The following is a 25379-nucleotide window of genomic DNA, read 5'->3' on the forward strand; positions in this document are numbered from 1 at the left end:
CAGTTGCTGCTGGGAACTACGACACCTCAGTGAAAGCTGGCCACGTTAATCACGTCATATTTGGCACTTAGTGTAATATTGACCGCAGATACCACGACTGAGTTCTTATGCTCTTTAGAGATAAGACTTCAAGAGGACAGTTATATTTACGTGATTTCACAGCTACCACTGTGCACTCATATGAGGAGACACTTACGCAAAGCTCGAGGATACGCTGAAGAGCCTCAAAGGATTATAGAGGATTACAGACCATTTAACATATGAAACTGTAGCGGTTTAACCCAGGGGGGAGCTAAGCACCACACAGCCATTCATGCATTGCCCCACAGTGTAATCAGGGAGAAAGCTGAAAGGGGTGAAAGTGTGAGAACTCATGGGTTGAGATGAGGACAGGTCAAGAAAGTGATGCACGATGCAATTGCTCACTGCCAGCCAAACGATGCCCCAGCCAACTCCCCCAGGTTTTGTTGTTCTCCATGATGTCACATTTCTGTGGTCAGTTTGGGTCAGCTGCTCTGCTTCTGTTCCCTTCCAGCCTCCCATTCACCTCCAGCTCACTCTCTGCCAGAGCAGCACAAGAAGCTGAAAAGTCCTTGAACAGTTACCCTGCACTGCTCAGTAAGAACTAAAGCATCACTGTTATCAGTGCTGTTTTCATACAGAATCCAGAACGCAGCACCATACCAGCTACTACAAAGAAAACTAGCTCTATCCCTGCCAAAGCCAGAATGCACATATAGATTGGCCACAGGCCCCCGCTCTTGAACACGACACTGACTTTGACAGTCTGCTTCACTCAGTCACTTCAGACAACTGAAAACTCGTTGTAGCTTATCTATATCTTCCAGATTCTACAGATTAATCTCAACCCGCTGAGGAATCCTGGGCATCCTCTCCTAATTTTCACAAGACATTCTGCCTGAAATTCTATTGTCTTGGTTAACAGTCATGCCTGGGACATCCCTACAGCTCCTGGAGCTCTCCAGCTCCACAGAATGCTCATGCCTGTGTTTGCAGATTGAGGAAGGGTTGCCATCTGCTGATTCAGCAGCAATTTTTTACTCACAGTCAGCAGTGTCCAAAAAGTCAGCATGCAGGACTTTCTGCCATATGGAGAAATAGTTATTTGGTCTTTTCTCTAGCTGTATCTCATTAGGCAAAAGGGAAAGAAAAAGAGGACTTTATTTTCTTCTTTGCAAATCTTGGCGTGGAGTTCACTTGAAAGGCAGCATTGATTTATGGTACTTGGGAAACCAAGTCAGAGCAGAAGGAAGCTGTAAGAACCCAGGCAATTAAGGGCAGGGCTCTGTCCAGTTCAACAGATCTTTAGATTTTTTACACTTTGAATGTGACTTCTTTCAGGGGAGAGGGAGAAGTATTACAGAAGGACAGTTATGGTTCTAGCAGGCAGCACAGACCTGAGTGGAGCAAGAACCTCAGCTTTCACGGAGGCTTCAGTGGTGCCTTACCTGCTGTAAAGCTCTTCTGTTACTGCCTATCCTGTAGCATTTAAGGGGTCACTAACACACTCCTGTGCTCTCTGTGTGTTCTGTGAAGTCTGTTCTGCTCGACATGAGAGATTTGTTAAATCTGAGGCTTTGGAGGGATTTTGCTTTTTTTTATTTATAGAAACTATTGTAGCATTACCATAGTACATAAGTTTGTGTTTTAACTTTACAGAGTCAGTATCATGGCTTGCATACATCAGAAAAAAAAATCAGATACAGGTTTAAAGGATACATAGGAACATCAAAGCTGCTCTGCTTCCTTACGATCTTCCTCGATGTAGAAAGATGTCAGGAGGAAAAAAAATCCTCCAAAGACACCAACAAAAACACAGATGATGAAGCTGTACTGCAGGCTGCAGAAACTCCACTGGAATGACTGATCTTTCTTGGCTTGAATAGCATTGGAGACCTAGGGAGTGAATAATGCTGTCATCAATCTGAGACAAACCCATACTTCTCTCATGATTTAAGCAGACTCATCGCATTGTGGTCCTTGAAAGGAATAAAGCTGAGCAGGTGGGACAAAAAGCCTGCTGCTATTTTGGTTTGACAAACCCAGTGTCTGGTGCACCTGCACTGCACTGCTGCTCCACTTCCATTTGGTTGAGGTATCTCATGGCTTATTGTTCTGTTAGTGCCTCGAGTCACAAGAGTAAGAAATACTGCAACCAATATTTATCATGACTGGTAACCATTAACTCGTTTTACCATTTTCTAGCCCATCTCCAGGTAGCCTGCAAAGGACAGATGTGTGGCAATTACTTATATCATTTCTTGATGTTATTGGATAACTTTATCTATTCCTAATCAGCAGCAAATGAATAGCAACAGAGTTGGCACCGATACAGCCACGAGAAGCAATAGCCATTAAAAAGGGAAGAGCTAGAAATTGATTTTGGAGACAAGAAGGGAATCTGGTTTGGAGCCAAAAGGCATTTAAGGAGTAATGGAGCGATACTGCGAGGAGTGGGAAGAAGATACCAGGCAGCTGCTTTTTTTCACTGGTTTGAAGATGAGTTTGTAAAAGCTATAATGAATTTCATTTTTGCAGACAGCAAAGCCACTTTCAAAAAACCTACAGGGTTCAATATTTAACCCAGGAACTTAAAGACTCTTCTTAGCAAAACAACAAGATGAATGTTGAATGCAGCCCTTTTTATTCCCACATATACCTTACAATATTACAATACGCTACGTGACTGGAAATGCATTATTATGAGACTCTTCAACCTTTGCTGGGTTTAACATGATTGTGACTGACATTTTAAGGAGATAAGAGCAAGATCAGCTCTAAATGGGCACATAGGGACTAAAGCTAAGAAAAGAGCAAAAATACAAACCCAGTGTGTTTAATTTAGAAAGTAAGGAAATCTCTGGAGTGCAAAGGGAAGAAACCAGAAAAAGACAATTCGCTGCCTCTCCTGAGAATTTATAAGCTAAAGCCTCAATTGAAGTAGGTTAGCAAACAACAGGAAGATCTGAAAACAGAAGATTCAGTGTTGAATCAGCAGCAGATATGGGCAGTGCTGGTGTCCTGGTACACAGAAGCCTTCCAGAACACAGTGAGGTACTCTTTGCCAGGGACCCCACGTGGACATACAACAGTTCTATTCCTGGATTTATCATCTCTGTTCTTTGCAAACTTGCAAGGTTACATGAGGATACACCGTGACAAACTTTTGTCATCTCACTCTTCTCAATTGGCTGCTATTTAAGGCAACCACGTGCCAGGTACTGCACAAGAAGTGTTCTGCACACAGTTACCAGCAGGATGCAGCAGCACATTCAGCAGGAAGTCCTGCCTGGGCCTCAAAGTTAGCAAAGAACAGTAAGAAATAAATACAAACATTTTCATCTCCCAGGCATAAAGCAGTAAGATAGTCAAAGAGTGGAGAATGCACAAGGCATACACCAGCTTTTAAGAACCTCCCATTTTTCTGAATCATTTTTGGTGGTTTCAGTGACACAAGGATGTTGGCTGTCATGTTTGAATGTGGCCAAATCAGTGCTTGGGCAATGGTTTTATAATGCACTCCAGTGAGAAAATGGATCTCTTCAATTGCCAAAAGAAGTGAGCTGCAGAAGGAGTCCCTCAGAGAGAGAGGACTGTTCTCTGCTGGACAGATTACACAGTTAAGATTCCTACTTTCATCCAGGTGAGCAAAAGGGAGATCTGGCTGGCTGGACCAGCCTGCTTGCACATTTCTGTCTGGCTCTAACTATGTCACTGTTTATTTGTGAAAGAACAGATATTCCTGAAGTGAACATCTTAAAATGACTTCCATATGAACAAAACTTGCAGAACAACAACGATACAATCTTCCATCAAACTCTCTCACTCCTCCATGTCCTTTAAGGAATAAAAAGCAATTACTGTGCAGAATTACTGCACACCTTAAATAAAAATTAATGAAGAAAGGAAACAACACTGACAGATATCATCCACTGGAACTAAAATAAATCATCTACAATGAAAAAGTGGTAGTAGGTTGCTTTGCCCAGAACCACGTAAGATTAAGGTGCTGTAGGAAGGGCAAGGAAAACAGTTCTCAAGTAGTATAGGAATTCAAGGTTAAGGGCATTTGAAACCAGAGCCTTGAATGTCAAGTAATATCAAAAGGCAGTCACTGAGGTGACTCTTGTGATTTTCAACAGAACGCTGACCAATCTTAAGGTTTCAGAACTGAGAATTTGAGTTAATCCTTTGAGGTTTCAATGCATAAAATAGTATTTGATTTTTTTCTCAGGTGACACATGGATGGGGCCCTTAGGGACGTGGTTTAGTGGTGGGCTCACAGTGTTAGCTGAATGGTTGGACTTGGTGATCTTAAAGATCTTTTTCAACCTAACTGATCCTGTGATTCTATGGTTAATTCATATGAAACTCCTCACTAACTTAGCAAAAAGTACTGACATGCAACACCCACGATACTGCCTTTGCAAAAACGTGTGCCTTCAAAATTCATCAATTTTCAAATTCAAAATTTCGACACACTGCAAGGAAACTGCTCACACCTACAGACACAGCACCAGAAGTTGCATCCCACTTAAAAACATTTACAGGAATGTTCCTCTGAATTCCAGTATCAGGATTACTCAGGGCCAACAGCTCGACTGATTTCCAAGCTTCAGACCAGGAAGAGCCTCTACTTCTGAGAGTGTCTGCCTTTCAGCCTCCTTAAAGAAAACCCAGATAAGCAGAAAATTCCCTTACCATCCCAATGAGGTACGGGCTGCCTGCGTCTCCCAGCAAGTGGCTCGCCAAGATCTGCAGGGCAATAGCTGTAGACTGCCGCCGCGGTGTCACGACGTACTGAAATGAAACACGACACACAAGAGCATGGATTTTATCAGAGTGCATCTCATGAATGAAGGAGGTGCCTTTGCTGTGAGGGGTGTCAGCTGAGACCCTGCAAATCACATGAAGGCTCAGGCAGGGGACCCAGCCTGCCCCACCAGAAGGCGGCTTGATTACAGACTGCTGCAGTTGGAGAGCAGCTGAGTGCAGCCACCTGGATGACCATACCTCAGAGTGACTGTGCTTCTGAATGCACAGGGCTTAAACAGCAGCTTGAAGAAGATGTGACGTGTGTCCAGAACGCTGCAACGGATCACATCGATTATAGCTATTTTTTAAAATGAAATACAGTCATTTTGGTTTAATAGGGGCTTTACGTCTGTGCTACTGAAGAAAACAAACTGTGCTTGAGGAAATACAGTATGATTGTACATAATTTGTTTGTGTCTCTCTCTGTAATGCACTTATATTATTACATGGTTAAGGGAAAAGCATTCACAGAATGAGACAGAGGCAATTTTAAGCTTTTATGTCTTTGTTTTTTCCTACCAGCTGCTCGTACCACAGACAAAATGCTTAATATCCTCTCTTCCTCTACTTGGGCTTTTCTTGCAGATTTATGTGAGCATCATTTAAGGTGTCTCAGACGCTCTCTAATGGGATGATGTATTTTGCCAAGAGACAAACTCAAGGTATGGAAGCTATTGTAGCTTTATAGCTGCCTTCAAGGAACCACTAACATGTGTGACAACATGCTGGGAATAGAGGAAAGAAAAGGTTTTGCTCTCACATTTAACTTAGAGTTTTATTATCATTCTATGTGTGTGAAGAGGCCTCAGAATATTAAAGAAATATTCTCTTATCACTAAGATGTAGCTGTATCACAGCAGCAGCATCAATACCTTATCTTCACAGTGAATGTAAAGAATTGCATTAATGGAAATTAAAACTGGAGGGTAAGGAAGCAACTTTGTCCACAGCAAGATTAGTTATTCTTGTGAGAACAAAAGAAAATATTTCAGTCTCCCTCTCAGAGTGAATGAGAGAGATAAGCAAACCATAGTGGATAACTGTGGGCTTAGGGAGCAGAGTTTGCTCCCTAACAGAACTATGGCAGAACTGCACTGGTGGTTTTCTGCTGTTGGCTCTCTGAGGATATCGTATCATCTGCCCAAGACTCGGTTTTCTTTCTTCTGCTGATAATGACAGGCTGTGTTTGAGAAACGCAGACCAAATATTGGTATGTCCTGAACGTATTCTGGGCGCTGCAGGCACTGGAGGACATGAATGCTCCTTCTCTCTCTGTGTCCTGCACACGTCCTTCAGCATGCTTAGCACTGGTATCTGTGACTTTGGAACCAAGCTCTAACGAGAAAAACGGACAAGAAAGATAGCAGCTTCCTGTAGTTAGAGGCTCCCTCATACTCTCACTGTGCTATTATTCAGGTTCTTCTACAGAATGGAAGCATTATGCAAAAGCTCAAAACGCTGTAGGTTTCACTAGGAAAAGAAGAAACTGATCACTGCCACATACATGGACTTTGGAGTAATTTGTCCAGAGTAGCCCCCAGGAGCTCCCACCATGTCAGCAGTGCAGGTGATGCTCTGTGCTCTGCTATCTCCCAGGAGATGCCAGTCTGGATGCCTGGATGGATACACAAGGTGCCCACACTGCAATTTGCAAGTCCTGTCTCTGGAGATTTTAGAGTCTGTGACAGAGCTGTCAGCTAAGAAAGCAGATGGGAGAGACAGGCTGATAAACGTTTCTGCACCTCCCAGGGCACTTATAAACAAAGACAGGAACATGTTGGTAACCTTCCCAAGTCGAATATTAGCTTCCAGCTCCAGCAGCTCTTTTGCTTTTAGCTGCCAAAAGCCCAAAATGCCGAGTACCAGTACCTCACAGATGGTAAACAAGTATTTCATAGGAGACTCACTCTGACAGCCTCCCAGTCAGCCCAGGCACTGCAAGCAAGGCAGCTGCAGCGCTGCTCTGCCTGCACGATTTGACTGCAGCCATACAGCAGGTACTGCTATGTTTACAGCTGAATGAGGGGTACAGAGGTTGCTACATGCAATGCATCTTGATGTATTAGCCACAAAGAAAGTCTTTATCAGTCAGTCAACATCTTCCTTTGTCTTGTGCTCCGCAGGTCACAGGATAAACAAATTCCGAGCTACGTTGTCTGCCTGGTGGTGTCATATAGGGAGGAGGAAAAGTAATTTTCATGGCAAAATATGAACAAGCATTAGCAAATCCAGTCACAATATCTGAAATTCTACCAGATCACACAGGAAACAATGCAGAAAAACAAGTTCCTGTTGTTAATTATGGCATCCTTCTGTCAATGTAATAGAAGTAATGCACTGAAACCTGGATTTTTAGCAGGATGAAACAGAAATCCCAAATATGATTGGCACTGAATGAGCAGCCATCCACAGATGCAGCTGAATTCCATCATTTTTCTGACCAAACAATTACTATCATTTAGGATTCCACAGGTCCATGCAAAGCACACAGCATCCCTGCTCTGAGAAGCACACCATGGCAGAGCTCTACTCTCCACATTCCCACTGGTTGCCAGCCAGCGCAGTATTGCTTGAACCTACAACCAAAATGCTCTAAAATAAAAAACAAATGAAGTGTGTCAGTCACTTGGGAGACGAAAACTTCCTCCTCTCTTTACTTTATGTGGATGGAGGATATGGCAATGACACTCCAATGGATTTTGTACCGGCTGTAATAGGATGCAGCATTCCCTAAGCAAGTTCAGAGCGGAGCGACTGAACTGAATGCAAGCACAGCTCCCTGCAGGCTTTGCAGCTTGGGACCAGCACTCCCTTGTGCCTTACTTTCCAATCCTGCATCAACAGCATCCAACTCAGTAATACCATCTTCCTCTTCAACAGTGGCAGGGGAGAGAATTGAAACACAGAGCTTGAAGCAGACAGCCGATTCACTAATGCTGACTGCAGCTTTATCTTTTTATCAAACTTCCAGGCTGCACAAAACTGACCTGTAGAGAGCAGTACTGCGAAAGAGTAACTGGAGAACAGAACATGGCAGTCAGTGTCAGCAGTGCTTTGTTGAATAACCATGAAATGTTGGTTGTTTTATTCATTCATCTCCATCAGAATGGAAAGAAAGATTCTTCGTGCTATGAAGACACTTGCTATTGTGTCATCAAGGCAGGGGCCATTCAGCCAAGCAGAGTTCCACAGTGCTTCATGGCCTGTCCCTCCTGTCACTAGAAAGTTCTCTGTGTTTGGCCTCGCAATTTCACATCTTTTACACCAAAAGCTGTAACAAAGATACGTTTATTGCTGCTCATTTGTTTCACTGCTCCTTTAGGCAGCTGTGAGGAATGCCAGTCAAGGTGTGTACTCTGAGCTAATAAGGCCACACTGACAGCAACCCCAGCAGCGAATTTTCAGTTCCTGGGGCAGCAAGAAATGATGGCAACCTTGTGGATAACCATATTCCTCATGAACCATAGGCTGCAAGTTTTCCTTACAGTCCTAAATTCCTGTGACACGTTACTGTGCATCACTGCATGCTGTGCTACACATTAATGCATTCACTGTGGTTCTTATTATATGAAAGATTTATTATGACAGTGGAATTGCTTCAGCAATCTGCAAGTAGATTTGAACTCTCTTGAAACGAGACTATTACGAAAAAGGAGATGCTGATGTGACCCTTGCTTAGGCTCTCTTCAAGATTTCCCATCATTAGCCTGAGGGTAGGAAACTCACAGATTTCTGTTGTGTTTTGCCCTTATCTTCATGTCTTCTCTAACAAGTCCTGAGAGCTTTAAACAATTTCTTCCTTTGTCTTTTATTTGTACCAACTGCATCAGCATTTTGCCACTGCTACACCTCCAGGAACAATCTCTCCTTCAGGCAGCATCCTGCTTGAAGGGTTTGGGTTTCATCACACCCTCTGTGCTGTGACACTGTGATCCCTCAAAAACAATTCTAGTGAGTAGAAAGTCCAGACTTTGCATCTTCGCATGTAGAGCTGTTGAAAGCTCTGGAAGTTATCTGCACCGTATTCTGGAGTGAAGGAACTTGCTGATAGTTCACAAAATAAAAGAAGTGTAACAGATTGACTAACATTACTTTACAGAATATCGACTTTCTCTTTTCAAAGCTTTGGGCACAAACGTAGAACCTCTCCCTAAAAGCAGAAAGTGATCCTCTTTCTGAGGGAGACCTTTCCTGGCGGAGATCCAACAGCGCAGAGCTGTACGCAAAATCCAGACTGCTGTGGGCCCCAGGAGCAGCAGGACACTGGCAGGAGCTGCACCCAAACCAGTGTGCCTCTCTCCTGGGCTTACAGTGAGCTCGGGCTGTCACTAGCACACCTGTCCTGTTAGCAGCACCTCTGCTGGGACACCACGCACCAGGTTACAACACAGACATTAGCAGGGTCCCAGAAAGGGCATTCTTAGCAAGGTTTTGTTCTTCCTAGGAGGAGGAAGCAGGTCTTCCTGGCAAGCAAGATGCACACATATGAGCTAAATTGTTGTGAAAAGCTGAGAATAAGCAAATAGTTCCACAAGCACTTACCAACAGTATGTCTGTCACAACAGCCCAGTTGACAGATAAAAACAATTCTCCAAATGCAATAAAAATCTGCAGAAAAGAAGAAAGCAGTGACTATACAGACACACAGTGACTACACAGACACACTGAGATCCCTTAGCATGAAGATGAAGGCAGCCTCATCAACTGTGCCTATCTCGACGAGTTGCTGTACATACCCATCTCTTCATGAATTAAACTGTGTCTGTGCTTACAACCACTACGTTCATCTTAAATATGGAAAAAGGAACCAGGGAAGGTATGTGAGGTGCTTTGTGTGGCTAATATTTGGCAAAAGAGCCAAAGGAGGAAATACAGAAGCACTCTCATTAATAAATTGTATGGACTGAACTGCTGAGCTGAACTGAGAAGAGGAGGGAGGCAAATCTTGTGAAGCCTCCTGCACAGGGTTTATAAAGTGTTCAAAGATCTCCTTTTACACAGATTTCCAAATGAAATCAGTTGAATATCTCTGTGCTGGTAAAAGTACTGTTAAAGGCTCCTTCAGAGAGGTAACTTCTGAAGCAAAATGGACTCCTATGGTCAGGCAGCCTCCAAGACTTGGTGCCCTATGGGAATTCCATAACTCATCACAGATGGAAACTCAGTCATCAGGAAAAAGGGGAAGGGCCCCCAGCTGTTCTTATGTCTGTCTTAGAAGAGATTAACCCTCTCAGCCAGACCCGGTCATGGATTTGAGCAGGCTCTACAGTCTAATCAATACCTGAAGAAAGTATTAAAGCTGCACTGCAGGGAGGGAGCTCTTCTAGAAGGTTTACTTTACTTAGTGGCACAGGCCTCCGTGTCAGATGGCACCTGGAAAATAAACTTTGGGCCAAACACAGAATGAAATGTGTTGGTAACGTGGTCAGCAGTACTGCACGTACTGCCAAGCTGCACAGAAATAAGGACCAACAAGGTCAAACCTTGCAGTCCACCTCAAAAAATCAGCCCTTCACCATCTAATCTCCAGCTGATGCTCTCCAGTCTCTCTTGGAAGATCCAAATTCATTCCTTTTTTCCCCTGACCTGGAACATGCTGTTGTTTAACATAGAGACACAGCGTATGAAGTAGTCAAAGCAGTGCTCATAGGGAAATTAGGGACAGATGTAGAAGTGCAGTTTTATTGCTGCACAGTGATAACAACGTGAGTTTACCTGCATTCTGTTGGTCACGCCATAGCTAACAAGAGATACGTGAGGTCAAGGGGAAACGGGGGGGAAACAAAGAACAAAGAGATGTCTTTAAATCCTAGCTGACACTCAAGATACCACAGGATGAAAATAAAATGGTTAGAAGGCAAGGTTCTGAAGTCTCCCATCTGTTCCTCTATATCCTCAATGGACTATAGACTGCCTGCCTTCACACACCAAGTAACAGATTGCTCAATCCCCTGAACGCTCCATCTCCTGTATGTATTTAGTACTTATAGAGTTGTTTCATGTTTGCCTTTTTCTTCATGATTTTTCAAGTCATTTAATCTCTTCAAGCCCCTAAGAACAGAAGCATGTCATGCCTAGTGTGAGAAAAGAGTGTAAAATTTATCTTCAGGAAGCAAGTTATGTTCTCAACACAGAGTTTGAAGGAATGGGAATTAATGAAAAGCCATCCATGCTAAGTGGATGTGATACTTAGTGGCTGAGATCTCATGCTGCAGAGAGTAATTATTTCACATGTGACTGTGTTACTGTTTGAGATGCAGCTTTGTTAGCTTTTCTTTCTCTCCTAATGTTTTCTGTGGACTGCAGTTTCAGGGCATTAGAAAAAAAGAGAAAACAATAAATCATTCTACAGATTATACCAACATATTCTGTCTAAAATCAATATCAATTTTGTACTTTCTCATGCAGAATAAATGCAGTATGGTTGAAAAGATGGCATTCTCATCCATCCAACAGCAAAACAGCTGCAATCTATAAATATGAGAAAGTTGTATGCTGTTTTATCTCTAAAGCAGGTGAAGATGTCCTGGAAGTACTGCACTTGGCAAGGGAGAAGTGCTTATGATGGCAGGAAAGCAGTGCTTTATTTAAAGCAAATCCTTCTGGTTCTACAACCTCTCAATATTCCTTGTACTGTCTTAAGTTCTTTTAAATTAATACAGAAAAAGATTCCAATAAATTCATGCAATCAATTTGGTGACATCCCTGTTCTAATCTGCTAAGTGTATCCAGAAACAGTTTTATTGCTGTCACCTTCTCTAGGACAACTTTTTAAGAGACTGAATGCTTGCAGTTGGTTTTCAAAGGATGTAACCACAGCAAGATCCCAAATTTTAAGGAGATTTTGCTTTGTAGATGGCCATTTGTGAAAGGCCAATATGAAGAGAAGTGGATTGCAATTAACATCAAACACAGGTTCTGCTTTTAAACAGCCACATGTCCAGACAAAAAGAAGAGTTAGCATGGCTGGACCGTGTGTTGTCTGGCTGTTTTGTTCAAAAGCTCCACACCACACAGGAGTATCAGAGACAAGGGCTGCAGTGTCTCCTCCAAAGGCAATTTGCAGGGCAGGACTGTGTCTCCATACAGCAATACCATTAATGCTAAGTCCATTCCAATTGAAGTTCCCTTAGCATTGGAGTTGAAGTTCCAAAGTTCTCCGATGCAGGGTTCAGACGTGACTTTCCAAAGCAGCTGCTGCATGCAGACAGCGTATTTGTCCTCTTTTGGAAAGAGGAAAAGGTGTAGACAGAGCCTCCTCTGTGGTAACAAAGCCAGGTCATTTTCTCTGCCTTCTCAAAGAGCTTTTGGAATCAAGAACTGTGTGTCCAGAAAGAGAGAAACCTCATGACATTGCAGTTCACTCCAACAGAGACCTGCAAGTCCTGCAATATTTATGTGTTAACTCAAGAATTCCTGTGCTTTCAAACTTTCATTCCAGCTTCGTCCATAGCAGAGGACACCCATTCATTCCCTTTCATTATTCACTCAAGACAGCGGAAAGCGCCGTACAAAAACTGCTACAACTGCAAGCAGTGCGTGTGGCTTTTTTGCCTCAGTGACCTCTGCACTGAAGTGAAGTGATGGAGACAGGACTGCTAACGTTGGAGCGCCTGGACAGACAGCAACTGGAAAGCCAGTTTCCAGCCAGAGTGGAAATGGAAGATCTGTTTCACGGGAGCCCTCGGATTAGATGCACCAGCTGGCATGCCACTCCAATTCCCACACCAGTGTGACTCGTGTCAGATCCTGTTTGGGAAGCAGGCAGAGGCACAGCTGGTGCCAGAGGAGGCAGAGGTTAAACAGCCGTGTGGCAAAAATATTAGCAGAAAAAGGTGCTTAGGATTATGTCTGATTTGTTACCCTGCGCACTGCGGGCATTACGTGTGGGAACACCTGAAGCAAAAACATCAAACACAAGATGCAATGGCAGAGTCCCTGTTTGTGGGACTAACTGCTCTGCCCATGGGAAGAAACCTAAAGAACCCAGCCATCCACATCCTGGTTTACAATTTCCTCCCAGGTAACAGCATGAAGATAGAATGCTGATCGCAAGGAGAGAAATATTTAAAACAAATGTTGTTTTATCAGTCCCAATAAAAGGTATGGTTTGGAAAAGTGCACTGATTCACTGCAGTAATACAGACTGACAAACCAAACACAGCTCTGACTGGGCACTGCACCTTTAATGGCAAAAGGGAACTGAAGGAGGTGCTCAGGATGGGACGATGTAGCAACCTAAAGGGCCAAAAAGAAAATGGTGATTTCTTCGGGCATTTCTATCTCTGCTCTTGGATCCAACAGTAATCTTTAGTTTCACATTTTGCTTTTTGCACACACACACCGACTTGCAAATCCATTTGTTTTTAGTTTTGGTTTAAAGGTTTTTTCACAGGAATGCATATTCTTGAGGAGTCAAAAGGAAAACCTCTTTGAACGAGTGTGAGAAGCAAAAAAGCTGCAAAAATACCCTATTGCAGAGCTGTTGATTACTGTAATTAACTTTACTCGGATCCTCTTATTTATGATAATCGCAGCAATGGTGGATTCACCACATTGTATTTAAAATAAAGTTTACATTCAGTCCTCTCTCTCAAGGTGTTTTTTGAACTATTCCTCATCCATACTAAGTTTCTGTTTTTCTCTTTACTGAAAACAGAACTTCAGTGATTTATACGTCATGTTGCACTGCCAAAAGCTTGACTTTGAACATCAGGTTGTGATTTGGGGCACTGAAGGTGACAGTTCAATTATTCTTAGCAAGAACTCTGTGTATTGTACAGTCCCAATTCAGAGAGTGAAAAGAAACAAGAACACTAAATTAGTCACACAGCATTAAAAATTAACACAAGATTGAGACTTCTTCTAACTGCATTTTTGCATACGGACGCTCAAGCTTCATGTGGCCAACCATGCAGGCTTCCAATCTTCTTTTTTAGCCCAGGCCAAGTCTGTATGTCCTGAGTTCTGATTTCTGACACTCTGCCTGCCTACCCCCTTCAGTGGGCCAAGTAATGCTCACTGGGTCTCACAGGCATTATTGGAGCTAGCAGACCTCTCTGTCCCAATTAATGAAACCTCTTGATTGTCTAGAGAACTACAGGAATCCAACAGTAGCAATCCTTCTCCTCCCCCTCCCACTTCCCTACCTCCCCACGATTCCAGAAGACACTTCCTAGCGATAGACAAACTGGCACTCACAAAAGTGGAAAGGATGTTCTTCTGGGCCACCATGATTGCTATGTAGAGGCACAGAGAAGAAACAAACATGCTTGTGGCACAGATCAGAGGATCAGCTCTGCTGCTGGTTTTCCTCAGTCTTCTTGCAGCTTCTGCCCCAGCAATGACGCCCAGGATTCCCGTCCCAATGGTGATGCCTCCAAATATTAGGCTGGTGACAAAACAAAGGAGCAGTTAAGTGCAGGAAAATCGCATTGTAGAAAAAGCTTGGTGTTAGATGTCCCACTGTCAGCTTATACCTTCGGCTTCAGAGAGTCTTTAGTTGGCAACTTGAATTTTACTCCACTTGATCTAACCCTCCCACTCTTCCTAAATGGATTTAGTCCCACGCCTCAATTGCAGCTATGCCTGTGCAACAGAGGCTCTATCCTGTGGAGCGAGTATTTCCCCATTTACTGAGCAGGTATTACACAGCCAGCCTCAAGGAGGACTCTTCCCAGCATGACCTGGCTTGGACACGCAGTGATTCAGAGGAGGCACAGTCATCTTGGTTAGCCTGGGAACTGATTGACTCAGTCATCCTTAAAACAGATGGAATAACTCTGTATCACAATCTGCTGTCCTGGAAAGAGATCCTATCACAAGAATTATATACATCTAAATTAGAGCCCTCAGGCTGAGACGGCTCACCTCTCTGCCTAGGGGATACAGCTACCAGTACTCGAACTGTGCACAGAGCACTGAATACTTGACCACTGGGATATCCATGTAGAATTTTCTGCATGCAGAATTTCAAATGCCACCCAGCTTTTGCATCTGAAAATGAAAATTTGTTCCCCGGCAACAGTAAGTTTTTAAGAGTATGCATTCAAATAGATCAGAAGTTTCAGCTTCCAGTGGTCTTCCTGATAAACTTTTCTCTCTGACTCAGGTGAGACCCTAATGGCAAAGCAAGCCTCTTGAAACAAGACCAGTGGTGCCACTGATGGTTTAATGCATCAAAGACTCTACAAGAGAAATAGCTATACTACATAACAAATTGTAAGCACGTTTGTGATCCTCCTGTAAATTCTTCAGGATTCTGTACGGCTTGTTAGAAACAATATAGATTGAACAGGCAGAATAAGTAATTTGCAGATTTGTCCAAGAGAAGCAACTCCAAGGTGACATGACTTTATCTAAGCGTTCACAGAATTGTGTTTAGAAAATTCAAGTGCTGTAGACTGCAGCAGAAATAAACCTACAGCTGGAAGAAATCAGAGCACAGTTCAGCTGACAGGGAGAAGGAAAGCAAAGAATCCTAATCCTGGGGAAAGGACCCTATGGGATCCTTTAGGGCTTAAGAACACTCACATACCTCTCTGATCTGTTTGAAGATGTCTGCACAAAGACCAGAATAAAAACTTCACAGTGCCTGTTTATCTATCTTGAAAGGACTGAGACCCGAGTCAGCTGTGTGCTATTTGCACTGGTGTTTCCAGAGAGTCCAAGTGACACAGCTCTATCCTTAACAAAAGCCTTCAGCTTCTGAGCAGCCAGAGGGGACAGCATCCTCACAGCATCCCTGAGCAGTTGGGAACACGCAGCTCCGTCCTCCCAGCACTCCCAGCTGCAGGCTGACACAGCTGCTTGTATTATTTTTCTCTCTATCCCCCTGGAATAGCAGCCTCCAACTTGCCTTCTGCTGCCTCTGGCACTAGCTCACACCAAGGTTATTTTTAGAGCATCCTGTAAGATGCAGTACATGAGGTTAAACTATCAGAGCTCCCTTTTACTTACCCAAAAAATCACGTCTGCTCTAGCAACACCACTGTGGAATAACAATTCAAAGCATAAGATAAGATAAGCTAACACTGTCAGCTTAACAGCTAACAGTATTCCAAAAGTTCAGCTTCCTTTTTTCTCTCTACCCTGAATCAAATTCCTAATTCACTCACTTTCTTCGTGTTATTTGCTGTTAAATAAAGTGCTGGTGGTGGCATCCATGGAAAGACAACTGCATTTCCCATCGAGGCACCTGTGGATGACTTTTCAGTGTAACTCCCACTCATTTAAAACTGGACAGTTTCTCTCTGAAATCCATCATGAAAATAGATTCCTCTCCTGTTGTAAATGAACATTGCCCACCCAAAATTTGAATCTCTATTGGTCTTGACTGTCTCTGTAAGCAGAGCTCTGCTGGCAATTATTCACATGAGCAAATTATCTTGATTTGACACAATAATACAATACCAGATCAATTCATCAAGGTTAACTTTGTGCTTTGACTCACAAAGATAGCCAGCACAGCAGTATTTTTTTTTCAAACCAGACTAACAGGAAGGTAATAGGAGAGTTACTAAAATGCAGGATTTAAACATGCTTAAATGTGTACGTAAGTGGCATGAGGTGCAGAGTCAATAGTTAACTGAAGTTTCCTTTCCAGTGTTGCTTCTTTCCCTGTAAACGTTCCTCTTACTGCTTCTTTCCATTTTACTTAGACAGGGCTGGCAGCATCTTTCCAGTGCACCGAGTGATCATAAACAAATAGGAGCATCTCAGCATACCTGGAAGCAATTCGGTCTAACATTCACACCTCTTTGCCTTCACAAAGCATTCACAGTCACATCTGCCTTCACCTTTGGAAACAGCCTGTGGTTTAGCACTGCACGCCGCTCCCCGGTGCGTTTCACCAGCCTTGCACAGCTCACCTGTTAGATGAGTCGCAGGACTTTTCCAGGCACTGCTGCACAATGCCCAGGGCAACCTGAGCCCTGTAAAGGAACATCGGCACCCACAGCCCCAGCGCTCCAGTGACGAAGGCCATGGCAGTCAGACCCAGCGAGGACCAGACAAAGCTCCAACTGGAAGATGAAGGAAATGAGAGCTGTTTGAAAGAGAGGGACACGAGGCTGGGCCCACACACACCGTCCAGGGTGTCCAGCCATAGCAAAGCAGTCCACTCAGACATCTCAGCACGACTGCATTCTCAGTGAATTCTCGGTTATGACTGCATTCACGTGAAGAAAGGGACTTCGATGGTGCTTAATCAATGAATTTTGACAGCAAAATACTAATTAGAGTGAAGAGTGTGACCTACTGATTCCATGTTAAGTGCCAGTCATGGTCTCTTGTAGATTTTATTGCTAAGTATTCTAAAACATCTGCTGTGACATTTTTGATAGCAGAACTACAACAATTGAAAGTGGGCAAGAATTCTGAGACTTAGCAGCTAAATTAAAGGGTTCTGAGTGCAACTTTAAATTCCTTGGGGTGGATTTCAGCTGTTCGTATAACCAGTGTAGAAGAGCAACTTCTGCCTCTTTCCAACAGTTAAGGAGTGGTGGTTCAAGTACTGTAATTCTAGGTGATAAAGCAAAAACTGATCTCAGTCTGCACAAAGAGCTATCAGACAGAAGGAGAAATGTTTGAATCATGTTGCCTTACTGCCCTATTTTAGTAGAAAATGAACTTTTTACTGAGCTCTTTCAAGCTAGAGGTCTATAGAAAATCCCCTTTGAAATCAAAGAGGAGTTGTGAAATCTTGAGATGAAATAGAAGTGCTGTGAGTGAGGAGGTGACTACCAGCAAGAGGATTTCTTAAGATACCAATCTGATTCTACGACTCTTAAAGATAAGAGGCTCTTGCACTTAATGCAGCATGGAACTGCATGGCTTTTGACAGTGCCCTTGTGCTTTGGGAATCTGTTCCAAAAGGAAAAGAAAACAGAATTCTAGTTTTATAACACTGCAGGAGGCTGTAAGGAATTTCTCTGCAGAAAAACAGCCTTGGCATCAGTCTGGCTGTTGACACGTCAGGGAGGTTCAGGCTGCTGCTGCTGCCTGCAAACTGTCATCCAACACAAACGGCCTCTAATGACCTCGCTGCTCCGGATGCAAATAGGATGCAAATCTAATCATCAATTAGAAAACGCCGGCTCCTGCAGAAGGAAAGCACTCCAAAGAAAGTCCCACAGCCGCAAGACGAGCATCTCTTTAACCGAAAAGCATTTCATCGGGACCCCAGGGAAGCAGGCTGCCGGCGCAGGCAACGCAGAGCGGGGTCTGGCGCAGGAGCACAGCGGCACCTGCTGTTCTCAGAGCGGATCCACCTCCTCCTCCCCGACCTCGGCACATATCCGCCAGCTGCGGGGTAACGGAGGGGGGAGCCTCCTGCCTAAGCACGCTGATCCGACTTTCCTCGGGCGCTAAGAATTACAGATGAAGTTACACCTGCAAAGTGCAGCAACCTACACCTGCATGCGAAGTAAGAGAGAAGGGGAAACTTGGTGGAGAGTTGAACAGGATTTAAACAGGAGCGCTCTGCCAACACTGCTTTGCCTCCTTCCCCCTTGCAATAGGGAAACAAAACAAAACAAAACAAAAACAATTTTCAATCTCTTTCATACTATTCCTGTAAAAGGGTGGGAGAAAGATTTTGTCAGAGCCATTTCAGTCACCTTGCCTACAGCACGTGGTACAGAGGAGCTGAGTAGGATTTGAAAGCTGTACTTCTAACACGAGAATGGGCATTTTTCAGTTGTTGCTAGAATCACTTACTTCTTGCCAAGTGATGTGACATCTTGACACCAGGAAGTCTTGGCAGCTCCCTGTGCACCAGGTTTTTCGGCTGCTACTCGTAAAGAGCCATGGATGCTCAGTGCTCTGTGTGCCTCTGTCCTTCTCTGGATCCTGCGAGGGACCAGCAGAATCAGAAGAACCAGAGCTAAACCTCCCATGCAAGGAGTGACCTGTGGACACAAAGCTGGTTAGATCAAGGATATTGTTTTTTCTTGTAGCAAAAACTCCACAGCCACTCAAACTCAGATACAGAATTGCATATCAGAGAATTGTCAGTGTGCTCAGAAATCTGTGTGACTTTGTAGATCATAATCATAACGATGAAGAGGGGATTTGGGTGATTTTAGGCGACTTTGGAGGAAGGACAATGAATGTCCCCTCCCCATCATAGAGACACAGGGTTGCTTCCTCTGATTTTAGAGGAATCCAGCTGAAAACTACATGGAGTACTCTGATCACAAACCCAAGGACCGATGATGCAGCCATAAAAGACTGCTGTACAACCATTCCAAGTGTGTCCTGGGGTGAGAGGAACATCAGCACCTGCCCTGGCTGCAGTTTGAGTTCCCCTATATCTTCTTCATTCCACAAGAGCCAGGCAGAAACACTGCACTCGTCCCAGCAGGAACAGGAATCCCCTCCACTGCTCACCTCAGCACCGTGAGCACATCAGTCCAAACCTCAGCCAAAATTTCACAGCAAATGGCTCAGGCTCACGAGTGGAAGTGATGAACTCACCCTGAAGGCCCAGTGCCAGTCCCCTGTGACATGTGCCATGCTGGATGCCAGGACGTAACCAAGACCACTGTAAGACACAGAAGGGGATCATCAGTAGGTGCTAAGGAACTGGTGCTGGCTGAAACAACGTGTCTCACCAGTTAGGGAGAGCACAGGGAATGTTCTGTCATAGCTTTCAAAACAGATAAAACAGAAACAACACTCATGGCCTCTGCTGGTTTACTTGCCAATGGGTATTAAGAAGAGAATCTCATCTCCTTAGAGCGGACTTGAGGCAGTGGTAATAACATCCCAGATTTCCACTGGGTTATACGCTCTGTAGGATGACACTGATCCAGATCAAACAGCACACAGAGTGCTCTGTTATTTGTTCCCCTCTGTGCAAGCTGTGTGAAATAAGCCCTGCAGGAATTCCTTTTGTTTTAGTCTGGATTCTGGGCTCATCCTCAACTGCCTGTTCTAATAAAGAGTCCGAAACGCTTACAAAGCCCTTCTCCACCTCTCCTTCAGACACAAAGTCAATCTGAATAAAAGAGGGGAGGAAAATGCCAACTCCTCCTTAGGATGTGCTTAATAGAGAGACACAACAAAATTGTCAGGTAAACAAATATTTTAAAACTTCTATTTTCAATTGAATAAATCAATAAGTCACTCATATTTCTTTTAGAATTAATTGAATGTTTTATTTAAAACTTGTTTTCAGAGCTTAGTTTCTCCCAAAATGTTGAGAGAAAAGTGATTTTTCCTTCAAAGTAAATTTAAAAATTAACCCAATCAGTGCTATTTGGAGATGCTAAGCAAGTGACAGATCCTTGTGCAAGAACCAGTGCAGATACATGTCAGAATCTGTCTAATCAAGGTTGAGGGCACATTAAGTTGCAGGCCTGCTCAGATAGAATTTCAGAAGGCAGATCAGTTGATAGCAAGAAAACCAACCTTCCCACTGGAATGCAGATATAGAAGACAGACAACATTGTGGTCCTTTTTCCCTCATCAAACCGATCTGCAATGATGGTAGGAGCTACTGTGGAATAACTGGCTGTGCCAATGCCAACCAGCCCTCGTGAAAGAAAGAATATCCAGCAATGCTGCAGGTAAAAGGCATCGTGTGGTCCAAAAAAGGCATGGAAAAAAAAAAGATCATTGTTAAAGAGGTGTATTTTAATGAGTCAGATGTACCAGGGGAGAAATGCAGCTGACTTTTGCATGTATCTATGGCTCCCGCATCCACACCTGCTTTGCTCACATCCCACTGCTGTGCTTTCTGCCTCCTGCACTGTAGTGATTTCTTAGAGTGACACCACAGAGACCTTCAGGATGTGATCAATAGACTGTTCAGGCTTGCTGGCCGATGCACTGCACCCCGGTGATGCAATCAGCCAGAATTTGGGACAGCATTAATATTCCATCACGTGCACCTACAGTGTGCATGTGCTCCATTGCCTGAGCTGGGCTCCACCGTCCCACAGAGCATTCCAGCACAGAGCCCACTGCGTCCAGGCCTGGGGAGTGAAAGCTCACTTACAGCTTTTCCAAACATGATCAGAGCAGGACTCTATCAAATCCTGCAAGGTGATTTCAGTAGTATCCTCCAAAAAAACAAACATACTGATTCACTGATGAATGAAGTTCCTAAAGTTACAGCAGACCAGAAGAAAATACCAGCTCCAAGGATGACTTTCCTGTTGTATCTGTCACCGAGGTATCCAAAGAAGGGAGCAGCCAGCATGTAACACAAGATGAAAACTAGAATCCAAAAAGGTACAAAGACAACATTGGTCAAATTGTTCTTATAGTACTTCTCACCTCTCAGACAAACTCAGTTTATTTTTCAGTGTGCTGAGTCTGAAGAAATAAACTCAAATAGAGATTTATTTAAAAAGAAGAACAATACAAAAAATATAGCAGGCACAAACTGCTCAAGCTCTGTATTTCTTACTTAGAAATTCTTTCATCTTTCATGGTTCACGTGCTGTGGGATTTTTCAAAGTCTGAGCTCTGGTCTCCCCTGAACCAAAGTCTTTCAGCTTTCAGTTTCACATTTTAAACAGCTTTCCCACCAGCGGGAGCGAGCAATGCCACACATGAGAAGGAACTGGAAAATATCAGGCTGTGTTTTAGGCACAGACCATATAGGCACAAGCCAAATCTGAATGCAAGTGATTTTATTACCTGTTTGCAGTAGGCCTGCAGCCCCGTCGCCAAGTTCAAAGTATTTCTGTATATCTAACAGGATCCCTGCAACAGAATTAAACAGTGACAGCAAAGTACACTTTATTCTTTGTGATTCTGCTAATTTGCCAACTCCAATGTTGATTTCAAGATGGTTTGCTAGAACCACAGCACGTTTATCTTGCCAGCTTCCATGTCAACCATTACTGTGCCACGAACACAGATAAAAGAAATATTCACATTTCTTATCTCTGCAGATTAAATTTGTAATCTTCCACTGGATCGGTCTTACAAGAGTCAGTTCACCAGCAATTTCAATCAGAGCTGCTGTGCTTCGAGTGCTGATGGCACTTGCAGTCAGTGCACACCAAGCTCCAGACTCACAGCAGCGCAGGGGGTTCTGTGGGCGTCTCTCAATGACTCTCATATTTAGAGAGTTTCAAACGGTCTCAGAAACTCAAAGCTGCAACCTCGCTCACAACAAACGGCTCCCTTAGATTTTGCATTACTGCAGCACAGCCATTAGTCGTATCTGTTCTTTCCAGTAGGTGATTATCAACACACAGAAATGCTGAATCATGTGAACTTCAGTTTTGAGCGAGTGGAGAATTCGGTACAAACCGCAGCTATTACAACACCTGCTTGGAGCCACAATTTAACTCCGACCAACGTTCACACTGAGCACCATTAAAATGTCCCCCTCCAGATCACTGCAGCAACGGGCCAGCCAGAGAGCAAATGCCAAAGGAACAGGGAAACAGGAGGGCACAAGTCTGCATGATCACTGCTGTTAGTGAGTAGAAGTCTCAATTCTAGCAGACAATTACACATAAGTTTACTTTTAACTAAATATCTGTGCCTCTCCTTCACTTTGTCGTTAACTTATAGTTACCAAAACACTGCTATGTGTGGACAGCCAAACTAAGAGAACTGGTGCAAGAATTGTGCAGTGCAGCTGAGCTCCAGCACTGCAGAGCAGATTGCTGTGCTGTGAAGTGCAGTTTGTAAGCAAGGTACCCCTGGAATAAGAAGCCATAGAGTTAAGTAAAAAGCACTTTGGTGATATACTGTAATTAAAGAAGATGTCTGGTATTTCAAAGGCCTGAATACAAGCGGCATCTCTGTTCCTGAATTTTGCATATCCCTGCAGGTACTCGCACAGAAGAAACTGAGCTGTTTGCAACTTCTGCTTCACAGACCTGCTTAAAATGTTAAGCTCTTAGCATGCACAGGAGTCAAACAATAGTTCAAAGCCAGGAATGAGCCCAATGGCTGCTGGCACTTCATACTTCCAAGTGCCTGCCCCCCTCCATCCCAGTTCTTGCTCAAAGGGATTTTCATCCCCCTCTGTCCCCCACCCTTCTACAGTGAAATTTAGTTGACAGCTGAATTCATACACTGAATTTCTTTCACTAACAGTCTTGCAGTATCATTCAGCATGCACCCCTTCATGCTTCCTTCCCTCTTAGATGTGTGGTTAACAAGCATTCAATAGAAAAAGCTTTAACTCCTAAATTCATTGACCTCTCCATTTTAAAGATACTGACTTAATGTCTTGCATTTCTTAATGGTCTAAGCAGTAAAAGTAATTAGTTTGTGTGCCGAGCCTAAATATTAATTCAAAGTTTTTAAACATCAATGATTTCCAGGCCACTCAGAGGTAAAATACAGTAAGCTCACAAGCCTGTCCTCCAGTTTCCAGGTAAGATCCCTGGAAGTTTGATAGATGCTGAGGAGTGATCCTAAGAAGAATTTGCACCAGACACAGTGTATGTATGCAGAGAAAAAAATAAAACACATTTCCCAGTGTTGTAATAGAAGCAGTGCTTTGCTGCTCATGCCTGGGTCAGTAAACAAACAGACTAATTAATAAATAATCAAAGATTCGTATTTTGGGAGGCTTGTCAATTTGGTAGGTGATCCCTGGGGAAATGAGCCTCCATTCTCTTTGCAGAATTGTATTACACTCTTATTGCAGAAATCATACAAATCCCACCAGCTCAGGAGGAAGTTAAGCCTTCCTCAAAGAAACTTGCACATAATTTTCATACTTTTAATGTGGGAAGTGACATCGCTGCTCTTCAGATGAAGGAATGCCACAGCTCATCTACCAGAGCCAGCGATGCAGTAAGTGTACAATAGAGATGTTTTACAGCAAATCTCTGTGAAATCCAGACACAAGCAATTGACCAGTTGTTCTGTGTGCTAATATTTGTTTATAATAGCTTCAAAGTATGAACTTAAGCATTTAACAGCATTCTATTGATGATGAGTAACTAATACATCATTTATTTGTCTTTCAGGAATCTGATTTGAAGTTTCACAGAGAGTACGAGCTGCAGGCTAAACAAGAAAGACTGAAAAGACATAAAGCATACCTTTACAATACAGAATACTTGTAACTGAGGAATAAATAGAGCTGTTGAGAACTTAGATTTCTTTTTCCTCAGAAAGAGGAAGCAGACTCTTACCTGGTACAATAAACCAATCCATGAAATTTATTAGGTTTGCGTAGCACAGCACACCAACTATCAGGTAATCTCTCTTTGCTGGCCTGTTCCTTGACACTGGCACTTGTGGACCTCGTCTCACACGCGCTGCAGTAGCTCCATAATTCTGCTCCTCATGAGGCACCCTGGGCTGCAAGTCCGTGTTTTCATGTGCACTTGGGTTCTGCATACTGCCCAGTGCAAAAAGCCACCGCATGCTATGAAGCGTTTCCTCGGTGCAACAAAGCTAGAAGTTCTGCGCTCAGGCTATGAGGAACTTCAGCCACTACAGTCATTTCCGGCGACAGAGCCCAGCCACTAAAAACTGAAGTGAAATGTTCCTTGTAGCAGGGAGAGCTTAATAAAATAAAACGTTTTAGTCCTGTGCTTTTGTTGAACAAAAATACTGAAGTGCTTTGCTTTGAGGACAGTGAAGAGCCGACTCAGCCAAAGGCACAATAATCCACTGTGCATCCAAGAAATAAAAGCGCACAAGTTGATGATGATCTCAGAGATACTGCATAGCAAAAAAAGTTATGAACAATCTTTGCCGAGGTCTCAGTGAGTTGCTGGAGCTAAAACCAGCCTTCCTACAGAACAGAGAGAAAGAAAAGAGATAAGTTAGTTCACTAAATCAGATACCTGCCTTGGACTTGAGCCCTCTTTTACCACAGACTTCCTGTGCAACTCTGGACAGATTGCTTTCTCTGCAACTCATGTCTTAATCCCCCCACAGACACACATCCCTGTCCTTTAACACAGGCCCACCTCATGCTGTCCCTTCCACCCGACCACTCACTCCTCCCATTACCTCCTACCTGCCCTGCAGTGCCAGATTTGCCCCCAGAACTGAATCTTTTCCAAGATTTCCGAGGTTTCAGGTCAAGTCAGCAATTTAAGCACAGCTAACACTGCAGAATACTTCGTGTAGGAAGCAGGGGGAATTAAACCAAATGACAATGAAAGAAAGACAAATGAAAAAAAAAACCCAAACACCGCAGAACGCTACAGCAAGCAGGAAAAGAGAGATGGAAACATCACCATACTCCTCAGAACCCTGCTGGAACTGCACACATTCCACAGACCTGAATTGAGCAGCCACATTTCTTCCCCTTTCTCCTCCAAAAAGAGGTCTGAAAGGGGAAGAAAGGAGAACGAAGGAAGGCATTCCGGTTTCTCTACTGTGTGTAGGCACCTTTCTTCCCTGCCTTTCTTCTGTCCATTCAGACTTGAAAAAGTGCATTTTGTCAGTTTTTCCAGGATGTATTTTCCTATTACATTCATCTTTTTAGAAAAATAACTCTCCATAATGTCTCTTGAGACGTTTTGTGGATTGTCAGCTTCAGAGGGCCTTTTATTGTATCCTGGTAAGAAAGTTTGAAGTGAAAAAATAACCAGTAAGAG

General features: G+C 43.5%; 1 protein-coding gene across 1 annotated transcript; it reads right to left on the reverse strand.

The window, feature by feature from the left end:
* Positions 1–1749: 1749 nt before the first annotated feature.
* LOC306954089 (protein spinster homolog 3-like) lies at positions 1750–24165 on the reverse strand (the record flags this gene model as incomplete). Its single annotated transcript, XM_079545148.1, has 11 exons — positions 1750–1917; positions 4723–4821; positions 9379–9444; positions 14038–14227; positions 16707–16859; positions 18556–18746; positions 19315–19381; positions 20251–20402; positions 20924–21060; positions 21487–21552; positions 23958–24165. 11 exons carry the CDS (start codon positions 24163–24165, stop codon positions 1750–1752), a joined length of 1497 nt encoding a protein of 498 aa, XP_079401274.1.
* Positions 24166–25379: the final 1214 nt, after the last annotated feature.

This window comes from Tetrao urogallus, assembly GCF_951394365.1.
Source record: "Tetrao urogallus genome assembly, chromosome: 20".
Taxonomy (NCBI): domain Eukaryota; kingdom Metazoa; phylum Chordata; class Aves; order Galliformes; family Phasianidae; genus Tetrao; species Tetrao urogallus.